We start from the raw sequence: 25877 nt of genomic DNA on the forward strand, positions 1-25877 counted from the left end.
TAAGTTTTTACTCTGGTGACTGCACATTTAAGTGCAGTGCAGTTTTTACTCTGGTGACTGCACAAGGTTTTTAGTTTGTGGTTTGTTTCAAGGTAATTGGCATTATGGGAGTTTTCCTTTTTGGTTTTTCTGTAATGCATATAATTTGCTTTCATAATCACAACAATAAATTAATTTTAAGGAAGAAAAGTATAGGTAATTTTGATAGTATTGACAGATTCCTGCACAGTTTTCCATACAAATGGGATTTAAAATAGTTTCTCGAATCTGGTCTAATTTTAAATTCAGAACATAAAAATTAAGTACTTAGATTGGTAGTTTGTTTTTTTTTTAATGGTGTAGTTCCATGTCATTGTTTAATTTTTAGAGTTATTGTTATATGAACCTTGAGTTACAGTTTATGATTTGCTCCTAATGCTAGCAATTTGATTTCTAAGGCAAGGCTGAAAATACTTATTTTAATTGTGCTGTTTCTTTTCCTCCATTTAAAAATTCTTCCTTTGTGTAATTTTTTACAAGTAAAGTATTTTTTTTCTGAAAACATTGAGACAGGTTCTTCTTTTCCATATATACATGCCAGTACTTTTTAAAAAGGCATTGGTAAGATAGTAATACAGGAGAGCATCAAACATCTACAACTCTTAGGACGAAGCAGTGTATGATCTTTGGAACCTTGTAGTGAAAGAAATATGTACTCCTCAAAAAGTTCAGAAGGACAAGAGAGGGATAAGAAACAGAAAAAACACACATTTATACTTTGATTACATTTTGATGACACTTTTATCAACTTGGCATATTTCCTTTCAGTGATAGCAAAATCTTGGTAATGAATTTGGATGATAATTTGAATGTTATACTGATTTAGGTCCTGGATAACATATTGAATGAAAATTATTAATTTCTTTGGAAATTTTCAGAGAGATTATGAGAAGGAAAGTGTTGTAAACATTTGCAGAGTGGGGATTTAATTCTATAAAACTTAAAATTCCCTTCTGAGAAAATTAAGATGATCATATTTCAGAATAGTGAGAATTAGTAAAATGATACAGTGGATTTGAAGCATTTTAGAGGTACTTTGTTGGTTTAAAACTTATTTGAGTCAATTGTATACAACTGCATTAAGAGAAAGTTTATTTGTAGCATCACCAAATCTTATCCTATTTTTAAAAAAGTATAGAGTGAAAAGGTGCAAAAACAAGTCCCATGATGAATTAGATTTTCTTTTAGGCCCAAATCCCCATTGTAGACATGTAAAATATCACCATGTTGACTGAAGTTAAGAATCTAGAGTTAGAATTAATGTGTGAGATCTTTTCTTTAAATAATCTTACTGTGGCTCAGGGCCCACATGTATAATTTACATGGAGTGCTTATTGTATTGTGCTTATATTAGTTAGATATTACATGAATCAGATAAGTGAATGTGAAGAGAGAACTGTTTAGACGAAACCTTAGTTAAATGCTTTGGAAAACTTAATAAAGGCAAATTAATTGCTGAAGAAAATTGTCAAGTTAGGTATTGGTAAGACAAAAGATTATGGGGAAAAATAATACAAATCTAGAAGGAAGTCTCACATTGCTCCATTTCTTACCTTGGAATAATCTAAAACCAAAAACCATGGATAATGCATTATAGATACGGTTTATGCAATAATGAGAACCCAGGATTCAAATTATAAGAGCCATATTCAAAAAATACTTTGGCTTGACACAAAAATAATGATGAACGATAGCCTAAATTAAAAATACAGGTTTATATTATATATTTGTATATAATCTTGCATTATTCTCTATGTTAAATGATGGACTTTGAACTCATGAATTTCTAGTCCCTGGATTTCCCTGGTAGCTCAGCTGGTAAATAATCTGCCTGCAATGCAGGAGATCTGGTTCGATTCCTGGATAGGGAAGATCCCCTGGAGAAGGGATAGGCTACACACTCCAGTGTTCTGTGGCTTCCCTGGTGGCTCGCTTGGTAAAGAGTCTGCCTGTTGTGTGCGAGACCTGGGGTTGGGAAGTCCCCTTGAAGGAGGGCATGGCAACCCACTCCAGAATTCTTGCCTGGAGAATCACCATGGACAGAGGAGCTGGCGAACTGCAGTTCATGGGGTTGCAGAGTTAGACATGACTTGAGCAACCAATTAAGCGCAGCACACTTTTTTATATATAAATCTATATTTCTCTATATTTAATCCAAAAGAATGGATCTTACAGTGTTCTGTAACTTTATTTTTTTACTTAGTATCTTGGAGATCTAAAAATATTCTTTCAGAATTAGACCCTGGTTTGTCCAGTGGGGTTTATAGGACCCTTCCTAAATGAAATGACAGATTCTGGAATTTAACAGATACACTAACATGTTAAGGTCCAAGAAACCTTGTTATCTTGAGAGATTTAAATTTTACTTTTTTTTTTTTTAAGGACCTTTCTATCTCTGATAATATTATAAACTAGATTCATTTAACGGCAAAGAATTGAATGCCCTCTGTATGGAAGTATCATGGTAGCTACTAAGTTTGGCTTGCTGATCTTGTACATATTTCCTATGGAAAGTAACTGATGATTGTGTTGGCTAATGTCCGTGGGATCAGTTTGTGTGGTTTTCAAATTTCAGCCTGTGTGATATTTAATCTAGAGTGATGGAGATTTTAAAAGACGTTCTGCTTTTATATATAGCCTAAACTATAACTTAAAAGAAGCTTCTTATGTACTAAAGTAAGTGGTTCATTATGGATTTGGGGAAAAATATTTCTAGTTCAGTCCTCAACTTTACATAGTAATTTCTTTCTCCATGTTCAAATGACTTTTATAAGAGTGGCTGATCAGCTCAGTACATGTGGATTACTTTTGATTTATATGTACTTTTCCATAAAAATCTTTACAGTGAAATTTGAAAGTAAAAGTGGACATAGCCTGTCTTTTAGCATATAATACTAGTCACTGTAGCACTCATATCTACCAGCTTTGTTCTTGATTTTTTTTTCTCTTTACTGTAAAATTTCTCAGTGAGTATATGCCTCTAAAAGCTTTCCTGATAGAGATTTAGATCTGTTAGTGTCATGATTCATTTTTGAGGGTGAAATGCATTGACTTTTTCTCTTGAGCTTCAACTGTCTAGTTGTAATACTCTAGTCTTCCATTTCTAGATTTTGTTTTTATATTAAAGTATGAAGAGGAAGTTGATCTTTGAATACTGTAAGCTCTGGAATCAAAAGACTGGGAAAAATTCCATAAAAGTAAACAGTTTAAACATGGAAAGTATTTTCCCTTTTTTTATTCATTCTCTCGCTGACTTTGTTGGTTGTTAAATACTTAGAAGGTAAGGTACTCTTTTTTTTAAAAAATGCACTTATTTGGCCACATCGGGTCTTAGTTGTGGCATGGGGTCTTTCATTGTGGCAGGCAGGTGCTCTCTTGTTATGGAGCTCGGTTTCAATATTTGCTGCATGTGGGCTTAGTTGCCCGTGGCATGTGGGATCTTATTTCCCCGATGAGGGATCAAACCCAAGTCCCCTACATTGGAAGGCAGATTCTTAACCACTGGACTACCAGATAAGTCCCAAAAGTACTCTTACTTTATACTTAAGATTTTGATAGTAAATTATTTTAAACTGTTTCACCATGTATTTATTTTCTTTGACCATTTATTTTTATCAATTTGATGTTTAAAAAAAATTTTTTTTAACTTATTTTTTGCTGCACTGGGTCTTCATTGTTGCATGTAGGCTTTCTCTAGTTGGAGCAAGTGGGGGCTACTCTGTTGCAATGAGTGGGCTTCTCATAGCAGTGGCTTCTCATTGCAGAGCATGGGTGCCAGGGCATGCGGGCATCAGTAGTTGTAGCACATGGGTTTAGTTGCTCTGCAGCATGTGGAATCTTCCCAGACCAGGGATTAAACACCTGTCCCCGGCATTGGTAGTCAGATTCTTGGCCACTGGACCCCCAGGTAGTCCCATCATTTGTTCTTTCATGTGTTTTTTCACCATTTGAGTGACCTTGATACTCAATAGAATTTTGACTGGAATTAATTAAATTATCGTTGAGTTGGAAAATATAAACTTGATGGCTTTAATTCTAAGAGGCACAACACTAATGTCCATAAATGAGTATCTACAGTGTATTTATGTATCTTATTTTCTCTGTGCAGCAACTCTGCAATGTAGATCTTTCACCCATTTTTCATGAGAGACGTAGAGAGACTGAGGGTCACAGAGCTAAAGAGTGATCAAGAATTTTAAGTCATTTGAAAATCATCATAGCTTTCCATTAATCCTTAAAGAAGACTAGTTCTTGACAAGGTAATGAGAATATACAAATTATTAATCCAAGGCAGTTACTTGAGAAAACTACTCTTAAGATACCATTGATTAAATTAGATTGTCATAACTCATTTCAGGTGTCTCAAGGGCAATTTAATTTTATACACTATTTATTCCCCAGTACATCGAATAGTATTGAGAAAGTATATATGCTCAATAAGTATGTTGAATGAATGAATTTGCATTTATATTTATTATGTTTTGAAGTAACAGAATAGTTGCCATGATGTGGAGAGGGGGAATGCTTAACACTCAAGATTTCTTCTATTGTTTGGAGACAAAGTACTAAAATCGATGGTGATAAGCTGCAAGGGTTGTTGATTGTTGGAAATTATTCAGATGACAATGATTGGTGGAGGTGGGCATGAAAATTGAGAAAGAGTGAATCTGAAATACTGGGGAGACACAAAAGACTGGGTGACTAAAATGACTAGAGAAAAGAAGGATTAAAAATAGAACTGGGAGAATAGAATACTAATAAAAATAATGGAATGGAAGAAGATAATGTGAAAAGATTCTGTTGGAAAGTTTGGTTTTTGCAGTGATGGCAGGTATTTGAATTAATATACAACCTGTAGATGGCTAGGAATAGGGAATCAGAAATGAATGGTTAAATCCAAGATTGGAGACTAATAATGGGGAATATTGAGGACAACCACAGTTTCGAGTAGTAAAGAAAAAAGAAGCAATTAAAAAACCAAAAAAAAATGTTTCCAGATGGAAATCAATCACTAACATTCTTCAATGGCAGATTTTTTGTTTGTTTTTAAGATATGTTTATCTAAAGGGGGAGGAAGGGATTAAATGTGTTAAAGTGTGGTTTAAACAAGAATAACTTAGGTGGGACTTCCCTGGTGGCTCAGTGGATAAGAATCTGCCTGCCAAGGCAGGAGACAGGTTTGATCCCTGGTCCGGGAAGCTCTCATATATCTAGGAGCAAGTAAGCCTGAGTGCCACAACTGCTAAGCCTGTACTCTAGAGCCCGGGAGCTGCAGCTGCTGAGCCCATGTGCTGCAACTACTGAAGCCTGAGTGCCCTAGAGCCCATGCTCCCAAACAAGAGAACCCATCGCGGTGAGAAGCCAGCATGCATAACTAGACAAGAGCCCGCGCAGCAACAAAGACCCAGCACAGCCAAAAACTTAAAAATAATTTTTTTTTTTTTTAAAGAAAGAATAGCTTAGATGATGTCTTAGCCACTTTGTTCTAAGCTTTGAGAGCTAGATCCCTCTCTCAGATATAAATATCTCAGTTCTTGCTATAGAGTGAAGTAGATAATCTGTATATCTAACACTTAAAAGTGTGTCAGAATATAAACCAGTGGTTAAAAAATGTAAGTAATATATTCTTTGGGAAGTTAAGAAGGGAAGAGATTAGTGTGTAAGAGACCTTATAGCTGTAACAGTTTTTTGAGTTAACCTAGTCACATTATTGTTTACAGATAAGGAAAACAGTGATCAGGAGGTTGATCTGCTGACAAACTTAAAGCTAGGTTGTGGCAGAGATGTCAAAGTTGGGAAGTTGAGACTTCAAGGAAGCATTGGTACTTAAAGGATCCTGGAAGGTTTAATAATATTTTTATTATTGGGTGGGATTGATATAAATACAGGGAAATGAAGAAGAATGAGCAAGGCTATCGCAACAATCACAAAAAGACTGGCATAATCAGTGGATTTATATATTGGAATATTAGAATGGAACAAGGTAACCTGATAATGCCAAGATTAGGAACCAGTTATTACTGTGAGCTATTAGGCTTTTTTTTTAAATGCTTTTTTAAAGAGGGCAAAATTAGGGAACTAGAGTGGGCTTTGAAGTATATTCAGTATTTAAGCAAGTGTTCTAAAATAGAGCACTGAAGCAGATCCTTTATATATATATATATATTTTAAGATCACATCCAGACCTACTTAATCAGAATCTCTGGGGTGAGGCCTACAAATCTGTTATTTTCAACTCCTAACTCCATGTGTATGAAAAGGGGCACTTTGTGGATATATGTTTGAGAATCACTGATTTTATTAAAGGTCAAGTCAGAATAAAAGCAACTACTTAGAAAGTTATTCTGCTAGCCTAGTCTAATAGAGTAAAATGTAGACAGTAGGATCAGAAAGATTTGTTCAAATCCTGTTGATTTGATGCACATTGTTTTTATATAGGGAAATGAGAGGATTCAATTCTCAGTCTAAAAGAAATGACTGAAAATAGTGATAGAAGGAATACTTAGTTCATCATGAAGAGTGAGAACATTGTTTTTCTTGAGAGTAGGATAAAGAATGAGAGAATAAAATTATTGCAAACTTTTTTTCAGTCAAAACTATGCCCTTTCCTGATGACATACTTTTTGTAGGCTAAAAAAGCGAGAATGAACTTGCTTGATAGTCTGTATAGGTTGAGAGACTAAAGATAAATGCAGGATTTGTATTATTTTGATTTTTAGTTGTTATACCTTAATACTACTTTTTTTATGACTGCTTTTGTTTTTTGCCTTTGGATAAGAGAATTCACCAATGAAATATGTTTTTCATGTCACATTTTGAGTTAGTATTTCCTTTTAGCTAATGATTTTCAAACTATTCTCCAGGAATTCTTAGGTTTTTAATGAAACTTAACTGGTAAGTGGGAGGATGTGCAGGCAGGGACATTTCCCTGCCACTCTATTTAACCACAGACTTAGCAAATAATGAAGTAAAAATGTTTGCTGTGCCCATTAGCAAGTATCATTAATCACTGTGGCCACTTCCCATTTGTATGTGGCTGTAGCCTCCTTGACACAACACTTGAAGTTGACGCTGGCAATCATTGGGAAAAGCATAGGAGATTAAAACTGTCTTTTATCCTAGAATAAAAATAGATGATTAGATTTTTGTGTAAGGTTTTATTTATTTGCAGGAAAGTTTCTATCAGTACTCAAAAATTGAAGGTCACAATTTTAATGTCACTTCAAAATTTTTAAATTTTGAGGTGATTGTAGATTCACATGCAGTTGTAAGAAACCATAGAAATTCGGTGTGTCTTTTCCCTGGTTTCCCTCAGTAGTAACCTCTTGCAAAACTGTATATAGTAAGGTATGAGCACCATATTGACATTGATTCACACATTATGTTCAGATATCCCATTTTACTTGTCCTTGTGTGTGTGTATATGGTTCTTTTCATTTTTATCACAGGTACATTCCTATCTCCACCACCACAGTTAAGACGTTTTATCACTGCAAGGATCCCTGGTGTTACTCTCTTAGAATTAATGCCACACTAGTCTGTTCTCCATTTCTATAATTTGTCATTCAAGAATGTTAGATAAATGAAATTATACAGTATGTGTGACATTTTGGGGGTTGACTTTTTTTTTTAAATCAGCACAGTTTCTTTGAGATTCATCCAAGTTGTTGCATGTATCTGTAGTCCATTCCTTTATATTGCTAAGTAGTGTTAATGTTATTTTCCCATTTTGTAGCTACCACATAGAACATGCAGCTTCAGACTTTTCCTTTTAAATCTACAGAACGTATTGTCTCTCATTTTCTTTCGTTTGCTTTCCTGTTTTCTTTTATTATCTCAATCCCCAGCTCTGTTAGGACTATTGGGCGCACAGTTTTAAAACTACTGTTGTAAATAACAGTGTTTTTTTCCTAACTTAAGGAAGGTTTAGAACCCATTGAAAGCATGTGGTAATGAGTATAGTACTCATTACTTTTGTACATAAAAATAAGATATTAAGAAATTGGGAAGATGTGATTCTTAAATTTGAAGATTTATTTTTCTTTTGTGTTTGTATATCAAGCAGTGCATTCTAAAGTCATGGGCCACATGGCAAGTAGAAAGTGGGATTAGGTAACAGTTTAGAATGAAATACTTTTGTTACTTACATACTGGAGTATGAACAAAGACTAAACTCATTCTGAGAATAGTTTGTGTGTGTGTAGGAAACAGAAGCTGTACATTTATACCCGGAGATTAACCAGATGCTAATCACTGAATTGCATAAAGGCTAAATTTTACTAGATTTTACATTAGAGTTTAGCGATATCCAACACTTTAAGGAATGATGAACACTTTTAAAGTAATAGCATGCATTAAAAAACTGGATAGTATTGAAATTATTTTAATTCAAGGTTGTTTTAGGGTGGTAATAGAGGAGTATACCAGTAGTAGTTCGACAGGTTGAAGAACTGGTGTTTAGAATAGCTTCTCCAGACCTTGTTAGAAAGAGTGGTACCCCAGACAGTTCAGTATATCATATTCACTATCAACATTTCTCATCATTATAGTATATTTGTTACATTCTGTGAACCAACATTGGCACATCATTAACACCCAAAATTTACATTAGGGCTCACTCTTTGTATTCATGTTGCTGTGTTTTTTTTGTTTTTTTTTTGAGCTCTTTGAATCTCTAGTGAGCTAAAGATAAGGTAAACTGGGTTGCAAGGTGAGCTATCGTGGAGTACTGCCAAATAGCTGATTTGAAAAAGTGCCTCGTTCTTAACTATAGGGATGGTCTGGTGCTTGTTGGGAAGTATCATGAGGGCTGGTATTGGCTTATTCTTTAAAGAATTTAATCTTATTAAAGCCAGTCTTGTTTTGACAAAAATTTTGTACAAAGGATTTCAAGGGCCAGATGACTTAGTTATTTTAACCATTAGGCTGTACAGGTTTTTATTTTAAGAAAATAATTGAAACAGTATGTTTAGAGTTTGTAATAAAGAGGTTTGGCTGTTGGCTTTTTAAGTGCAAGTACTTCTGTCACATTCTCTAAATTTGCAGTTTGTTACCAGAAGCATCCTTTCTCCTTTACTGACAAAAATGGACTCTAGAATAGACCAGAAATTCTTAATAAAAAATTCTTTAATTGACTTTTGTATAATAGCTGAGAATTGTTCTACAATATTTTTTTTTTAATTATCATCATGGTTTATTATAAGATTCTGAATATAGTTCCCTGTGCTATACAGTAGGACCCTGTTGTTTATTTTATGTACAGTAAGTTGTATCTGCTAATCCCAAACTCTGAATTTATTCCTTTCCCATCTCCCCTAAATTTATGTCTGTGAGTCTGTTCCTGTTTTGTAAATAAGGTCATTTGTATCATATTTTAGCTTCCACATATGCCATATGGTCCAATACTCATCTTCTAAAGACTTTCTCTAAATATTTAATTCCTAGAAATATTATCTGGTAATCATAGCTTATACTTAACTGAATGCCACACAGAATCCTTGAAACAATTCAGAAATATGTTCTGTGACTATTTCTATTTTCAGATGAGAAGCTAATGCTTCAAGAGAATAAGTAACCATTATTAATAAGTGGCAGAGTATGAAAACTAAAGCATTGCTAATTTGATACTGAATTTAGTACTAAAATATATAGTGAAACTCTGTGGAACTCTCAAATAGAAACAGAAACTGTGCTTTTTGAACACTGAATTTTATATATAGGTTTCCATTTTTCAAGTAGGCCCATCTGCATTAATCCTGACTACCAGAAGAAAGATTTTTCTAAATGAAGAGTTTATTTGCGCCAAAACTATCATAGTGCAAGTTGAATTGATGAAATTTTTTATCTCTAGGAACAAAATTGTTATCAAAGGAGACAAGTTAAAATTCAACTGGTTAGATAGGTGGTCTTTGCTTAATATAGTTTTGTATAAGGAAATGAGTATACTTAGGTATGCATTGTTGCTGTTTAGTGACTAAGTCATGTCCGACTCTTTGTGACCCCAAAGAGACTGTATAGCCCACCCTCTCCTCTCTCCATTCTTCCCAGGCATGGATACTGGAGCAGGTTGCAGGCGGATTCTTTTCCACTGAGGCACCAGGAGTAATCTCAGATTTGGATCCTGGTTTCCTTAACTTTTGGGTTGCTTTCAACCCACTAGCAAGGCATGTGTTTGCTCCTGAAAATAATAGGCAGTTTGAATATTTTCATCCTTCTTGTGTATGCTTTGTACTGTCACTGAAATACTCTTTTTAACACAAATTTTAGGCTTTGAGCCTGTGTTTGTTTACTAATATTTCATAGTGTTTTAATGCATTGTTGTGGGATAGGTGTAAGTTTATGAAGTAGATGAGGTTCGTGGGGGGGGAGGGAAGCTAAGTAGATTTTGTTAACTGTTATTTAATGAGCCAGAATAAATGTATAGTCCGGATGTTCTTCAGTGAAACACTTACGTAGTTATTTAATTTCTCTTCTTCTTGAGAGAGGCAGTTGTCAGTGTCTCTCCCTCTAGCTGTAAATTCTAGGTTATTTATTTTACCAGTCATCTGGGAAATTTTAATTTCAGGGAAACTAGTGTGTAGGTTCTAGGGTCACACCATTAGGGTTCAAAATTGATTCTTCTAATTTATTATCTGTGGAACTTTGGATAAGTTCAGCGTCTCTGCCTTATCTGTAAAATGGGGATAATAAATGTACCTATGCCATTGGCTCATTGTGAGGATTAAGCATTGAAAGCACTCAGTATTTATCATTGTTTGTATCATTATATCATTATTATAACCTGTTTTCAGGGCATATGAGTGCTTGTGGAGCACTGTACTGATACATTAACCCCGTTGGAGAAATATATAATTGATTCTATTTTTTTTTTGTAGGTTTTTAGAATCTGATATGTATCTGTCATTTTGATTATCAGGAATTATCTGTTAATGTACTTAAGACTAAAATTTAAACTCTAAGATCATCAGCCTAACCTACTTCCATTTATAGTTGAAGCCCACAATAGTGAAATGAGGTGCCCAGAGTTTCATAGGTAGTAACTTGGTAATAGATTTTGATCAACTAGTATTCTTTTTTATTATACCTTAGTCAATAGATGTAAATAAACTTAAAATCTTATATGAATAATGAAGACAGTTTAACTTCTGATTTATAAGGAAATCTTAGTTATGTGGCCTCATAATTTCTTGCAAGTTTCTTTGTTTCCTTTCTATTAGTAATTGGGCCCAAAATTCACCCACTTATTCTCTTAGTGTTACATGTTCAAAGTGTCCAACATGGATCTAATTTTACATATTTATTGAGTTCTGTGTATGTAAGGTGTTATTAAGGACTGAAAGGTAATAATAAGTGACCCTTACCTCAAAGAGATTGTGTTAAATTGAGCTGGGCCCTTTATTTGTAATTTTAGGAAAACAATTTTCCTTATTTTCATCCTTTTTGCCTATTTGGTATCATATTCATCTTTTCAGTGTTTTTTTTGTTTGTTTTCTGAGCCTTTTAAATGTGGTCACAGCCTCAGTTTTCCTGTTTTTCTGATAGACATTTCTAATGTAATTCTTTTTCCTACTTGCCTTTTATCTCATTTTTCCTACTTTATGGTTTTGCTTGTTTTTGTTTTGGTATCGATGCCTTTACTGTGCTGAATCTGTGGGGTGGTTTCATTTTTTTGTTCTCATTTGTTTTTGTTGTTTTGTCCATGATACACAGCTTTTGGGATCGTAGTTCCCTGACTAGGGATTGAGCACATGCCCTCAGCAGTGATGGCACGGAGTCCTAACCACTGGACTACCAGGAAATTCTTTGTAATATTGTCTTCCCAGTTTCTTTCCAGTTTGATTTGGTAGTTAGCATTGTTTCCTTTGCTTCTGTTTGCATTCATCTGTATTAAAGAGTGAAGAATAAATCTATCATTTTAAGAATTAGCTGCTGTCTTTATGAATCCCTTTGGTTTTAGGTTCCATGTTAGAAGTACTATATATACTTTTATGCCATTAATAAATAGCTCAACACTCCTGTGTTCACTTGGTTTCTAGGTCTATTCTGGATAGCAGGTTTTGTGAAGACCTATATTCTTTCTTGGACCTCAGATTTACCAGACATCTCATGGTATTTCCTTTTATATTATTTCTTTAATGGCCACCATTTATTCTCAATATATTTTGTATGTATTTAACTTGCCAGTTGGGTAAACCAGGTTTTTGACTCACAGATAAGATATGAAACCTTTGTGGTAGTTTTTTCGATTGTTGAATTGTTTTTCTCTAGTTATGCCTGTGTTATAAGCTCACATCTTTTCTACATCTGTATACTATATTGTCTTGTCTTTTCTTATTTTTGAAGACACAGTGATTTGACCCTAATGAATTTATGATTTAAGTACCAGCTGGATTTTTAAGCAGCGTGAGTTTTCTGGCTATGTAGTTTTTGATATTAACGAATATAGTGATATATTTGCCATTTTTATTATCTCAATAGCTATGACCTCTTGCCTTCTGACCTCTTGTAAGTAAATTCTGATATCATCTTCTCTGCTGAATCAAACTCAAACGTCTGTGGTTCTTTTACAGATGTAATGCTGTGTTTATCCTGGGGATGAGCTTCTGTGATTTTAGAAGAGAGGTGCATTTCTGGAAAAGGTGTCATGTGGTTGTTCTTATAGCACTTGCATAGGTTGACAACTCATTTGATTAATGAGGCCAGAGCTGCATTTTCATCCCGGGTGCTCTAATTCATTTACCTGTTCTTTGTAGAGTACCTGTTTCATTCCGTGCACTGTGCAGGATTTGAGAGAGAGACAGTAATGAGACAAATAAAAGCTATTGTCTGAAATAGGTTTTTGTGGCATGCTCTTCACTGCTATTTAAAAACAGCTCAAGTATAGTGTTAAATATTGAAGATTGTGTATTTATGTAAAAATGGGCTGTACTGTTATTAAATACATGCTCAAATAGATTGTTTTAGATTGGAAATACTACTCAGTTATCTAAAATAATACATAATTATTTGACTTCTGTTTTCCAGTTTCTGCCTCTGGTTTAAAAAAGAAAAAAAAAGCATACAACTATATATTTAGCAACATACACCTAAAAAATAAGGTTTCCTATGAGTCGAAAGATAAGCTGAGCTGAAGAAAGCTTCTACCAACTAGATGCTACCATCAGGGAGTAATTTTTTTAGTTGTAATTGTTCTTAGGTCCAGGTCTTCAGCATTTTAAAGAAATACAGAATAATATAACATTTGATTTATATATTACTTGCATTTTATCATTTAGAAATTTTATAATTTTATACCTTTGTGCAGGTTAATAAATACAGCTTTTTATGAAGTAACTCCACAACAGTCCCAGGTGCAGAAAAGTAGATAGGGCAGTTGTTTTTAGAGGATAATTTCAATTTGTTGAAAACTGTAAAATCATAGCAAACAGTGAGCTATAATTACGTACTTTATTTTTAAAAAAACTATTAGAAGATTCTCTTTAAATGAGAGCTAGAGAGTTTTTTTTTAATCCACATAGTTTTTTGATTATGAAATAAGAGCGACTCTAATGTGACTACCACTTAATGATTGCTAAATATGCATAGTGCCGTGTATGAAATGCTTTACAGTCATTTTTTCATTTTTTTCCACAGAAACTGTATGAGGATGTATCCCCATTTTATAAACAGAGAACCTGAAGCTTAGAGTGGTTAAATAACTTGTCTAGCTCACACGTCTACTGTTAGAGTGTTAGAGATAGGTTCCAGTGTTTATGTTTTTAACTTTCAAATGCAATTGCCTATTATTGTATATTTTTATTATAATTTATAATCTAGTATCTCTTCCCCAGTTATATACAGTTTAAAAGTAAAGGCTAGTTTTCTTGGAGAATTCAAACCACTATTTTTTTTGGAGAATTCAAACCACCTCATTATTTCCCTATTTTGGTGTTTTTTTCCCCCATAAAATATGAGCTCACAATCTGTATCATCGTGAAACAGGAATTAACCTGAGTAGATATTCTCAAGCTTACTTGTAAAAATTAAGGATAAATAAAGAATTGCTATTTGAAGAAATACTTGTCTTCAGTATTTCAGGTATAACATGAGAGGGACAGTTTTGACTGTTTTTCTTGTTTATATGATTATCTGCTTTGTTCCAAGTTGTACTGTATCACTGCTGAAATATTTTAAGTAGATATTTCACACACAGAACATACAGCAGGTGTTTTGGGCTTCCCAGGTGGCTCAGTGGTAAAGAATCCATCTACCAATGCAGAAGACGCGGGTTTGATCCCCGGGTTGGGAAGATCCCCTGGAGGAGGGAATGGCAACCCACTCCAGTATTCTTGCTGGGAAAATCTCATGGACAGAAGAACCTGGTGGGCTACAGTTCATGGGGTCGCAGAGAGTCAGACACAACTGAGCACGCACGCACAAACAATGAATTTAAATTGGAAAAATTGATATTGAAGCTGAATATATTTTCTTTACTATGGTAAATTTCTTTAAACATAATTCAAGTATGTTAGTTTTTTAATTGTATTAGGGATCATTAACTCATGGAAGAAAACTGGAGAAATAAGAGAAACTCCCTTAGTATACATGTATTTATGTAGAATAGAAAGTGACAACCACTGTAAAACAATTTTATTACAAATAGCTTTTTTAAAAAAATATAGAAACAGTAGAGTAGAATTATTTCAAATTATGGTTTTATCCCTTAAACTGAGCAGCTTTGGTTATGTTATTTACCCACGGTTACTTTTGAATTCTTTGGTGATAAAATGGAGATCCCTACTTGAGTTGTGAGGATTAAATAGATTATCTATGTAAAAGCTTAGTGTGGTGCTTAGTTCACAGTAAGTACTCAATGTTTGTTAGTTTATTGTTAGATCATTCACTGAACCAGGAAGACTTATTTTTGGAAAGTGCTTTAAGAAATTCTGTTTCATCTTTCAAAATGAATAATATTTATTGGTTCCTTACTAAGCAATATGCCTTAGTAATCCCACTTATGGCACCCTAAATAAATTCATTCCCTGAGGAAGATTATGATTCAGAAACTTCTTTTAAGCATAATCTCATTACTGAATTCCAGAAAGATGAACAAAATAGAGACTCCCTGAGCAAATTGCACTGATACTGATATTTTAATAAAGAATGCTTTCTTTATGTATTTTACTTTTCTTTATTATAGGTTGAGTATTTCTGGGAATATGAAGATGATTCTTAACTTCTGGTTTCCTTTTCTTTTAAACAGGGTTTGTGGATGCACTTAGATGTTTGCAATGAGCACTGTGGCTGGCATGCCCCAGTGTTTTGGATACCAATGCATAGGACTCCATAGTAATCGAATTTACCAGAGGCGAACGTCATGAGCATAGTGATCCCATTGGGGGTTGATACAGCAGAAACGTCATACTTGGAGATGGCTGCAGGCTCAGAGTAAGTATTTAAATCATAGGTACTTTGGATAGGGAAGAGCAAAATACTTCATATAATTATTTTAGCACAACCAAGCAGTTCTTGATTTGCATTTATATTTTTATCATTTTAGACTCTTGGCTAAAGTAAATGTCAGAAGTTTAAAGGCAAAAATTCCTGTAACTAAAATTACTTTTGTAAGGAGCTTTTGAGCCAAAATTCTCTTTTTCTGATTCTTTTTTGTCTCTTCCATTTGCTGATTATTGACAGCAAGTATTAAGATAATAGGTTGTTGTTTTTTAAAATTGTGAATCTGTCTTGTTTATATTGGAAAATTAATTTGGTTTTCAATTTTAATCTTTTTAAACTGTAATGTCCATTTAAACACAGTTGCCCTTTTTTTTTTTTAAGTTGAGTTGAAAAATAAAATTCCAGCCAGTTTTAAATAAGAGAAGGGGAGTATTTCCTTCTAGATGAATATTTTGGCACCTTTTGCTTTTGTGGGAGCCATTTCTGAGGGATTTAGCGAAAGGTTTTTACCTTGCCTTTAAGACTATTTGGTCTTGACAGTTGTGTTGGATAGATTTTCTTTTATTTTGATTTTGAAAGATCACTACGTTAACACTGAATTATTGGTATGAAAATTGATTGTTTTTCGAAAATTGCAAAAGGTTCATGTAACAGTGTTGGAATACCTAAAGAACAGAAAGATGTATGTTTGCTCTCTGATTCAGTATATAGTTGAATTGTGCTAAATGGGACACTCATTGCCCAGAAAGCTGAATTTAACTTTTTTGAAAAAGAAATTTCTTTCTTTTAGGGCTTCTAAAACTGGTGTGTAGAAAGGACAAAAAACAGTTGATACTCTGTTTGCTGGCATTTCAAATGGTCTAGAAATGTTTTCACCTCTCCTGCTTCTGCCATTAGGAAAGACTCAGGAGTGCTCTCTAATATTCCTATAATATGCTACATAGTGCATTTAACTGTATGATTAGTACAGTTTTTAAACGCCTCTTTTTTTTTGCACTATGTTTAAGTTATTTTTGTTGTAAAATAAGGGATTCCCAAACAAGGGTACCCTTGTGACTGTTGATTGACATTCCTTCTGCCCAGATAGGGACACTCCTAACGAAGAAAAAAGAACCTGGAAGTGGGCTTGACAGGCAAGTGGGTCCCAGACTAAAGTACCAGTTTTTCTTAGTGCATCTGATAGACGCAAATCTATATCTGATAATAGTTATAGGCATTTATTGGTAATAAAGATTTTTTACTTCCTAAAAAATTCACCTTGACAGTTTTTTTAAAATTAGCCTCATAAGCAGTTACTACAAAATGTAATTTATGAAATATTATTTATGTATGAAATAGGAATTAGTCCAGCATACAGTGTGAGATGCTCCTTTGTCTTGTTTGCATGTTTAGTATGTATGCTGTAAGGCAATGCACAAACAGAATAAAAGCCACATATTAATTATACAGTTAAAAAAGAATGAATAATATATTGACAGCAGTTTAGGGGAGAGCTTTCTGCCTGTGTTCTTTATTAAATGCATCTATAAGAGTGTTTATAGAATAATTACGATTTATATTGTTGAGCCAAGTCTTTCCTGGTACAAATATGGACATTTTTATTATTAGAAAATGATCGACTTGTAGGTAATTACAGAATGACTGTTTTTTTTAAAAGAACATTTCTGTTTTAGGAAATTATTTTTTTCTATTCCACATACAAGTATGTGTCCCTTGGGTATGGTATCCCTTACTCAGTGGACACAAAAAGTATAGCTGGTACCAATTTCTACTGTGAGACAACTATCAGAATTTTTGTGGCTAAATTTTCAAACTTAAAAACTATATATAAAGCTTTTAGAGCTATTTTCATAAGAAACTTTTATATAATTAACATTTCCTTTTTATTTCAAATATGTAATCAGAAGATACTGTACTTGTATTGATGCAAGATGCTGGGGAAAGGGCACATGGGACTCCCCCATATGTTTCTTTGTTAACGTACTGTGCAGCTACATAATTATTCCACAGTATTTTTTTTTAAAGTATTGAATTTTGTTATACTCATGTAGCTATATGATGTTATTAATTATATATTAGTTTCATATATATGTAAATGTTTATTTGGCTGCATTGGCTCTTAATAGTGGCATGTGGGATCTTTGATTTTCGCTGCAGTACACAGGGTCTTCAGTAGCCACGTCTGTGGCATCTTTTAGTTGTGGCATGTGGGATCTAGTTCCCTGACCAGTGTTGAACCCAGAACCTCTGCATCGAGAGTGTGGAGTCTTAGCCAACGGACACACCAGAGAAGTCCCTATTAGTTATATTTTTTAAAAATACTGCTAAAATATATCACTAATAAATTATACTACTATAAAGTTTAGGAGATACTTGATTGTTTATTGAGTGAATTAGTTTACTGAACCAAATTTATACTCATTTCTAAGACTATAAAGGGGAATTTATTTAATCACTTACAGTTCATCTAGATAGAATACGTGCTATCTGTCGCATTTTATAGTAGGAAATTGAAGGTCTGGTTCAGGATCTATAATAATGGACTTGCTAAACTCTAGTCCAGTATTCCCATATTCAGTAACGTTTCTTCTTGGATTATCTCGTCTCTGAAATAAAACTCATTAGTCTTTGTTACATATTTGTTTTCCTCTCATTACTAAGTTTTTAAACATCTTGGGTTTGTCTTGCTTTTCCTGCAGAGTTAGGGATCTTGTATTTTGTTTTTTTCTGTTCCCATTACCTTGCCACAAGTTGGTTTTATACTTCCAGAACCTCTCAGGTCAAACTAGCCGTATTTCAAGTGTTCTATAGCATATGTGTCTAGAGGCCATTGTATTGGATAGAGAAATTCTAGGCTAAATTACAATCTGTAGGATCTCAGAAGAGAAAAGAACAGTGAAGCCTCTGCTAGTTATGAAAATTATGAGATCATAACAATCTATTTCTTTTTGAATAAGAAAGATACAGATATAACTATGAGATAGATATTATTTTCAAATTTTAGATGAGGAAACGAGTCACAGAGCAGTTAAATGGCAGAAGCAGAACTTATTGATGTGTTAATTTTAGGCCTTTTCTATTACAGCTTCTTTCCTAGTACTATTACAAAAAATGACTTACATAACTTAAGTAATTTATTTTGATATATGGTTTGTGTAAATAGTAGCTTTACTTAGGGGTAGTAAATTTATTATAATCAATGACTGCATATAACAAAGATATTTTCAGGTCTCTGCTTGAAGATAAGGAATATGAAAGAAAACCTAGACTCAGTTACCAGTAGATAAATAGGAAAGTTGAGCCAGAGTTCAGCATTTATTAGAATTGTATGTTTTTATCCTAATTGATATAAATTGACTTCTTGTACTGCTTCTTCTGTCTTTTATGTCAGGCATTCTATCTGAATTACTAAATTGGTTAAAGAAGCAAAGGTGAGAAACCCTTCTAGAGCTGAGAAGTGGGAAGAGGTATTAAATAGGAAGTGTTAAACTGATTCTTTCCTAGTCTTTTTTTTTTTTTCCCTAGTCTTTTTAAAAAAGGAAAACCAAATTACTTTTCTTCTCAGAGACTGGGAACATAATTACTAACGTTCTATTCCTTTTAACATTATTTTTACTACCAAATATTACTTTAGAAATCTTTCTAATGAGGTTTTGGATAAATATGTGTATTTTTGGATGTGGTAGACAAATTAGTAAATGTGACGTATCTGAGTTACAGGTAAATTACTTTGGAAGAGGGCTTTTAGTGCTATAACTGGGAATACAGTAAATACCTTTCTGTTGACTAAGAGTACTAAAGGGAGATATCTGGGTTTTCAGTTTTGTTCTGCCAGTAATATACCAGTGAGCCCTTAAGACAATTATTGTAGACTTTGATATCTTCATTTGAAAAAGAGGGCTTGAAGTATTAATGTGGCTCTTTTTGACTCCAGATTTCTGAGATTCAGTACATTTTTACTGTCTGTATTTTGTTTATAGTATTTAATATTAGGTTATCTCAGTGTCACTAGAGCCATCTGCTGACAGAATTCATTATTAGTTTGTTGAAATATTTGGCTGCTTGTAGTCTGAATTTATGTAATTAAAGATACTAAAATGTTTAATGTATAATGAAATGTTTTCAGTAGCTTTTTACTTGTGTTCCACTAGTATTTAATGTTTCTGTTCATGATTTCTTTACGCTTTTTATTTGTCAAGAAACTAATACTTTCTGCTGCCCTTAAAAGTGTTAATTTACTTATCCTAATTTAGAAGTGCTTTCATTTAAATGTGATTTGTTTTAATACTCAAAAGAATGTTTTGAAATACTGTTCTTAGCATTGTTTAGAACTGTTGAAATTTCTCATTTGCTTTATACTTAATAATGAAGTTTTTCTCTAGTTTTTTTTCTTGTCTGTAACATAGTGTGTAAGCAGCTATTATTCCCATTTTACAAAAGAAATGCAGCTCAAGGAGATTAAGAGACTTCCCTAAGGCCACATAGTTAGTTAATAAAAAATAAAGAGTTAATTCCAGGGCTGCTTGGCTCCAGATCCATTTGCCACATCGATCAAAAGAGCTAAGTTTTGTTAATTGATGAGTTAAATGAAGTAAAATGCCACATGTGGTAAACTGCGGACAGTTGTCACACCAAATCTCTCCATTTAAAAATTTTTCTTTTATGCCATTGTAATGTGTTTAATTTTAATATATCTTTAAAAAGTGTTAGGTGTAACAAGAATGATAGAAATGTTTTGATCACAAATCTGAAGGAGCATAGTGAGAACTATCCATGAGGATATCCATGAGGATATCTTTTATATTCATTACTGTAACAGGGAGCTGTTCTATCCATGTGCAGTTACTGATACCCAAGTGTCTAGACGTTACCGAATGTTTTAACATTGAAAGAAAAACTAGAGGTTTCACTTAAAATACTCATATAAACTTCTCCTTAAAATACAACTGTATTTTGAAGGTTTATATAGGGAAGAAATTAAAATTTTGATGAGGAAGAAGGAAATCATAAAAGTCCAGTTTCAGGAGGAATCAGAGCTTATTTAATCAATCATTCTAGCCTATTCTTTTTCTCTCAATTCCTCTCTTCATTTTATGATTAGTGTTTCCCTCTGTTTAGATCTTCAATTCACCTGACTGCTTAAATGTCTACACTAAAATATATAATGAATGATAATTTATGATGGCTTTTTAAAGAATAAGGATATTTTGGTATAAACAAATACAATTTTAAATTTGTAAAGTGGTTCCAGGAAAATGTGGCAACATCAGGTAGATTACTGCAAAAAAAATGGTAGTTCTGCTTTCTGAGTTTTTCAACAATAATATAGGACTGTAACACATTTGAAAATAACCTTTTTTCATTTTTAAGAATGGAAATGTTACATAAATAATTTAAATTTTAATGCCCAAATGTGTTCTCCGTATTTGTAAAGTTTATGAAGTAATGACAGTTAAAGTGGTATAGATTCAGAATTACCAGAAATCAGGCTTTGTGTAACTCTAATAAAATAATACATGGAACCATTTTGTAATACAGAAATGAGGTAAAGCTGTTTACATCATTAGGTCATTAATCCATAGAAAAAATAGCACTCTGATAAATCTCACAGGAAGTGGGGATAATGCAGTTTGATAGAAATAGTACTAGACCAACCTAAGAGATCTAGGCTTTAGTATTTACTTTGTTATTATAATGCCATGTGACTTAGAATTAAGACTTGATTTTGTAAATGTGGAATCTGAGATCCAGAGAGCTTATGTTTCATATCTCATGACTATACAGTGACTTAATGATAATCAGTTTGTGGTACTTAAATCAGTCAACTCCTGGTGTGTAATACTGGAGGTTGAACAATGTGATTTTTAAAATACCTTCTAGAACAGTTCCTGAATATCACTTTGGAGCAGCAGGTACTGTTTCCCTGAATAGTTCTGTCCTGCTATACTCAGTGTCACAACAAGCAAAACTCAGCGACTGCTACTCCACCCCTTGCTTCATGGTAGCATTGTCTGGGAATCCAAGAATTGCCCTCCACATTACACCTGTGTAGACTCAGCAGAAGCAGATCTATTACCACTAATTCTAGGCCAGAACAAAACTACTTCCAATCCGAGGGAAAGAAATCCATATTCTACCACTCCCTTGGAGCCATTTGCAAAGTATCCCCACTACATCTTTGCTCTACCTGCTCCACTAAACGAGTCTTAGCAACAGCATTTTACCTTTTCTAACACCCAGTATCACCTCACAGGGTCAGAGGTAGGTTCTGAGAGTGGCTATTTCAGATTAAATCTTGACCCTGTATCAGTATTATCTCCACCTGTCATTCTTTTGGTTCCTTGGGCACTGTCTGAATTGTCAGTCTATTCAGATCCTTGAACGCTTGTGTCCTTCACTCTTCTTCCAGCTGCTCCATACAAGTTGACTTTTACTTTGACCATACTACTGGCATGTTGAAGCTAATGCATAGTTTTCAGGCCTCATATTGTTTGTTGTCTCAAGAGGATTTATTACTCTTGATTCTCTGTACCTTTGGCTTTAGTGAAACTAGCCTTTTGTCGTTTTCTTTCTTTCTTTTAAAAAATTGTAGTAAAATATACATAACATAAAGTTTACCGTTTTAACTAGTTTTAAGTGTACAATTCAGTAGCATTCAGTACATTCATAGTGTTACTGCAATGTCCAGGCAAGAGATGACAAAGACTTGGACTAGGGAGAGAAGTGTACTGATTGTAAATGTATATTGGAAGAAGAGCCAGAATTGATCAAAGAATTAGATGTGGTGGGTGAGGGCAAATGAATAATCAAGAATGATACTTTATGGTTTTGGATTAAGTAACTGGATGGAGAGTTGTTTAAAGAAAAAGATGAGCCAGGGAAAAAGAGAAAACATGGGCAGAAAAGAAAATCAAGCAAAAATGAGATAGACTGGCCAGTTAAGTGTGGTATCTAGAAAGCTGCTGCTGCTGCTGCTAAGTCGCTTCAGTCGTGTCCTACTCTGTGCGACCCCATAGATGGCAGCCCACCAGGCTCCCCCGTCCCTGGGATTCTCCAGGCAAGAATACTGGAGTGGGTTGCCATTTCCTTCTCCAATGCATGAAAGTGAAAAGTGAAAATGAAGTCACTCAGTCGTGTCCGACTCTTTGCGACCCCATGGACTGCAGCCCACCAGGCTCCTCCGTCCATGGGATTTTCCAGGCAAGAGTACTGGAGTGGGGTGCCAATGCCTTCTCCGATCTAGAAAGCTAGCAAAGTTAAGTCTTTTTAGGAAGGGAACATTTACATCACATGCTGAAAAGTCTATATAAACTACAATTACCAATTAGTTTGACAATATGGATAGTTATTGTGGTGTTGTGCAGCCTGATGTTGAGCACAAACAACTCTTTTAAGGAGTTTTCTAAAAAGAGGAACAGAGAAATGACAAATGAAAGGGGGCAGGAGTTTTTTTTTTTTTAATGGAATAATAAGACAGCAGTGATCTAATATAGAGGTAGACTAAAGATGTAAGACACAAGGAATAGTTGCCAGCAAGAGTAAAGTGTACAGATCTTGAAAATGTGAGAAGGGATAAGGTCCAGACAAGTGGCATTTTTCCATTTTTATAAAAGAAAAACAATTTAAATGTAAATAGTAGATTTTAGATATGGAATTGTGTTCCCAGTACCTAAAACAGTAGCTGGTATGTAATAAACCCTCAATAATTATTTATTAATAAAGTAATAAGAAATTCCTGTTGAGTTGATGTTACATTTTCAAAGAAAGTTATACTGTTACACTAGTAGCACTTGCTAAAGCCATTGAAATCAGAGAAAAATGGTACTCTGTTACAATCAGTTCCTCCCCCAAATTTGCTTTCTCTAAACAAGCAGTCAGCAAACTAGGATTACTGAGCCAAACCCAGCCTGCTGCCTGATTCTTGTGAATAAGATTTTACTGAGACTCAGTCATGCCCACTTGTTTAATTATAGTTTCTGGCTTTCCAGGTACAATAGAGCTGAGAAGTTGCAACAGAAACCATATTGTTTGAGGTCCTGAATATATTTACTCTCTGGTTCTTCACAGAAAAAGTTGGTTGGCTCCAGCTCTAAATTTAATTCTTTTTGTTTTGGCTGCACTGCACAGCATATGGGATCTTAGTTCCCCAAGAAGGGATTGAACCCACGCCCCCTGCATTGGAAGCGCCCAGTCTTAGCCACTGGACCATCAGGGAAGTCCCTGGTTTAATTTTAAATTCCAAAATCTGGGATGTAAAAAAGGGCTTTCTACAACAAACATCTACTTTATAGTCATGAGACATCTAAATTAAGAGGTCTAGTAATATGGAGAGCTATTTGGGTGGAGCTAATGAAATAGATTAAGGATGATTTGGAAGTCATGAACACATAGGAAATGGTGAAAACTATAGTAGTGGATGAAACCTCCAAGGTATAAAGTACAGACACCTAGAAAACAAACATTTAGGAGATAGGGAAAAGAAAAATTTAAAAAGGAGATTAAGGCATTAAAAAAAATGGGAAACAGTTTGGTACTTTCTCAAAATGTTAAACAGAATTACCTTATGGCCCAGAAAAAAATTGAAATCAAAGGCTCAAAACAGATATTTGTATACCAATATCCATAACAGCATTACTCGCAATAGACAAAATGTCTATGTTAGACAAAAGGTCTAACATCTCAAGTGTCCATCAACAGATGAATGGACAAATCAAAAATGTGGCCCATCTATACAATGGAATATTAGCCATAAAAAAGAATAGAATTCTGAAACATGGTGTAAAATGAACGAAACTGGAAAATGCTATGCTAAGTAAAATAAAACAGACATAAAATGACAAACATTTTATGATTCCATTTGTGTACATTGTCTTACGTTGCGAAAAGTTATGTATGCTACCAAGAGTTGGACATGACTGAGCAACTGAACTGATGTAAGTTTTCTAGAATGGGCAAATAGAGATAAATAGTAAAGGTTACCAGGCGACTGGACCTGGAGAAGGTAAGAGATTTGAGAACAAGGTGTCTGTCTGAGAGGATGAAAAAGTTTGGAAACAGTAGTAAGACATGAATCATAAGGCTTGAAGGTCTCTTTGTGAACCCTGAAACTTACTATATACAAATGATTGTTGAATGCTCGTTATCTTAGTTAATTCTATTTCATTTGTTTAGGAGAGGTAGAACTAAGGCTACAAAATTTTTATAGCCTCTTCATGGTAGACAGATATAAGGGACTATAGAGTTGAACAGAATGCCCCTATATGTAAAAAATAATAATGTGATTTCAATAAGTTGAATGGTATAGTTCTTTAAAGTAACAGTTCCAGTTAGTGCCTACTTCAAGTGAAAGTGTTAGTCACTCAGTCTTGTCCAACTCTTTGCAACCCCATGAACTGTAGCCCACCAGGCTCCTCTGTCCATGGGATTCTCCAGGCAAGAATACTGGAGTGGGTTGCCATGCCCTTCTCCAGGGGATGTTCCTGACCCAGGAATGGAACCCAGGTCTTCCACATTGCAGGCAGATTCTTTGTTGTTTAACAGTTCTGGTTAGTGCCTAATTCAGGCAGCTGGAAACTAGCAGAATTAAAACAGCAACAAGACAGAGATTGAAATTTGCTGTATTATTTGAGTGACTGAGTACTGACCATGATAGAATACATTGAGACAAAATATAGGAGTAGGAGGGATATAAAGTTCTCCAGTATAAAAATTTTAACAAGTGATGGTATTTTTTTAAGTGATAGATTTTAACTAGGAAATTTAAATCATATTATCTTAAACCAATGAATATTAAGTTCGCAAATCTCACAGTTAAGAGTAGGAGTTTAAAATACAATTTTATTTTCTCAACTCTAGAGTCTATGTAAAGGTGTCTTTTTGGAAGCTCTTTAGTAATGTGCTATAAATCAAAAACAAGCCCTTGGAGATGACTCAAGCTGTGTGTGGCTAAATAGTCAAATAAAAAGTTTATTTCAGAATTCTGAACAGTCTTAAGTGGAAAAGTCGACTCAAAGAAGTTCAGGATATCATGTAACAACTAGAAATTATTGTTGTTGTTTAGTCACTCAGTCACGTCTGACTCTTTGTGACACCACGGACTGTAGCATGCCAGGCTCCCCTGTCCTTCACCATCTCCCAGAGTTTACTCAGACTCCTGTCCATTGAGTCAGTGATGCCATCCAACCATCTTGTCCTCGTCTCTTTCTGCCTTCAATCTTTCCCAGCATCAATTTTTTAATGAGTTGGGTCTTCATATCAGGTGGCCAAAGTATTGGAGCTTCAGCATCAGGCCTTCCAATGAATATTCAGGATTGATTTCCTTTATAATTGACTGGTTTGATCTCCTTACAGTCCAAGGGACTCAAGAGCCTTCTCCAACACCGCAGTTCAAAAGCATAAATTCT

General features: G+C 34.2%; 1 protein-coding gene across 8 annotated transcripts in view; it reads left to right on the top strand.

The window, feature by feature from the left end:
- KMT2E (lysine methyltransferase 2E (inactive)) overlaps positions 1-25877 on the top strand; it is a 91168-nt gene that overhangs the window by 7234 nt on the left and 58057 nt on the right. For 3 of the 8 annotated variants that reach the window (XM_005205362.5, XM_005205366.5, XM_059885695.1), the window contains exon 2: positions 15281-15465. In XM_005205362.5, coding sequence (XP_005205419.1) covers positions 15395-15465 — 71 coding nt within the window. In that variant the 5' untranslated portion in view covers positions 15281-15394. Of the gene's footprint in view, positions 1-12074; positions 12148-12608; positions 12678-14260; positions 14516-15280; positions 15466-25877 lie in introns of all 8 variants that reach the window. The other 5 variants (XM_059885693.1, XM_005205364.5, XM_059885694.1 and 2 more) reach the window with 5 other exon arrangements.

Source organism: Bos taurus, chromosome 4 (assembly GCF_002263795.3).
Source record: "Bos taurus isolate L1 Dominette 01449 registration number 42190680 breed Hereford chromosome 4, ARS-UCD2.0, whole genome shotgun sequence".
Lineage (NCBI taxonomy): Eukaryota > Metazoa > Chordata > Mammalia > Artiodactyla > Bovidae > Bos > Bos taurus.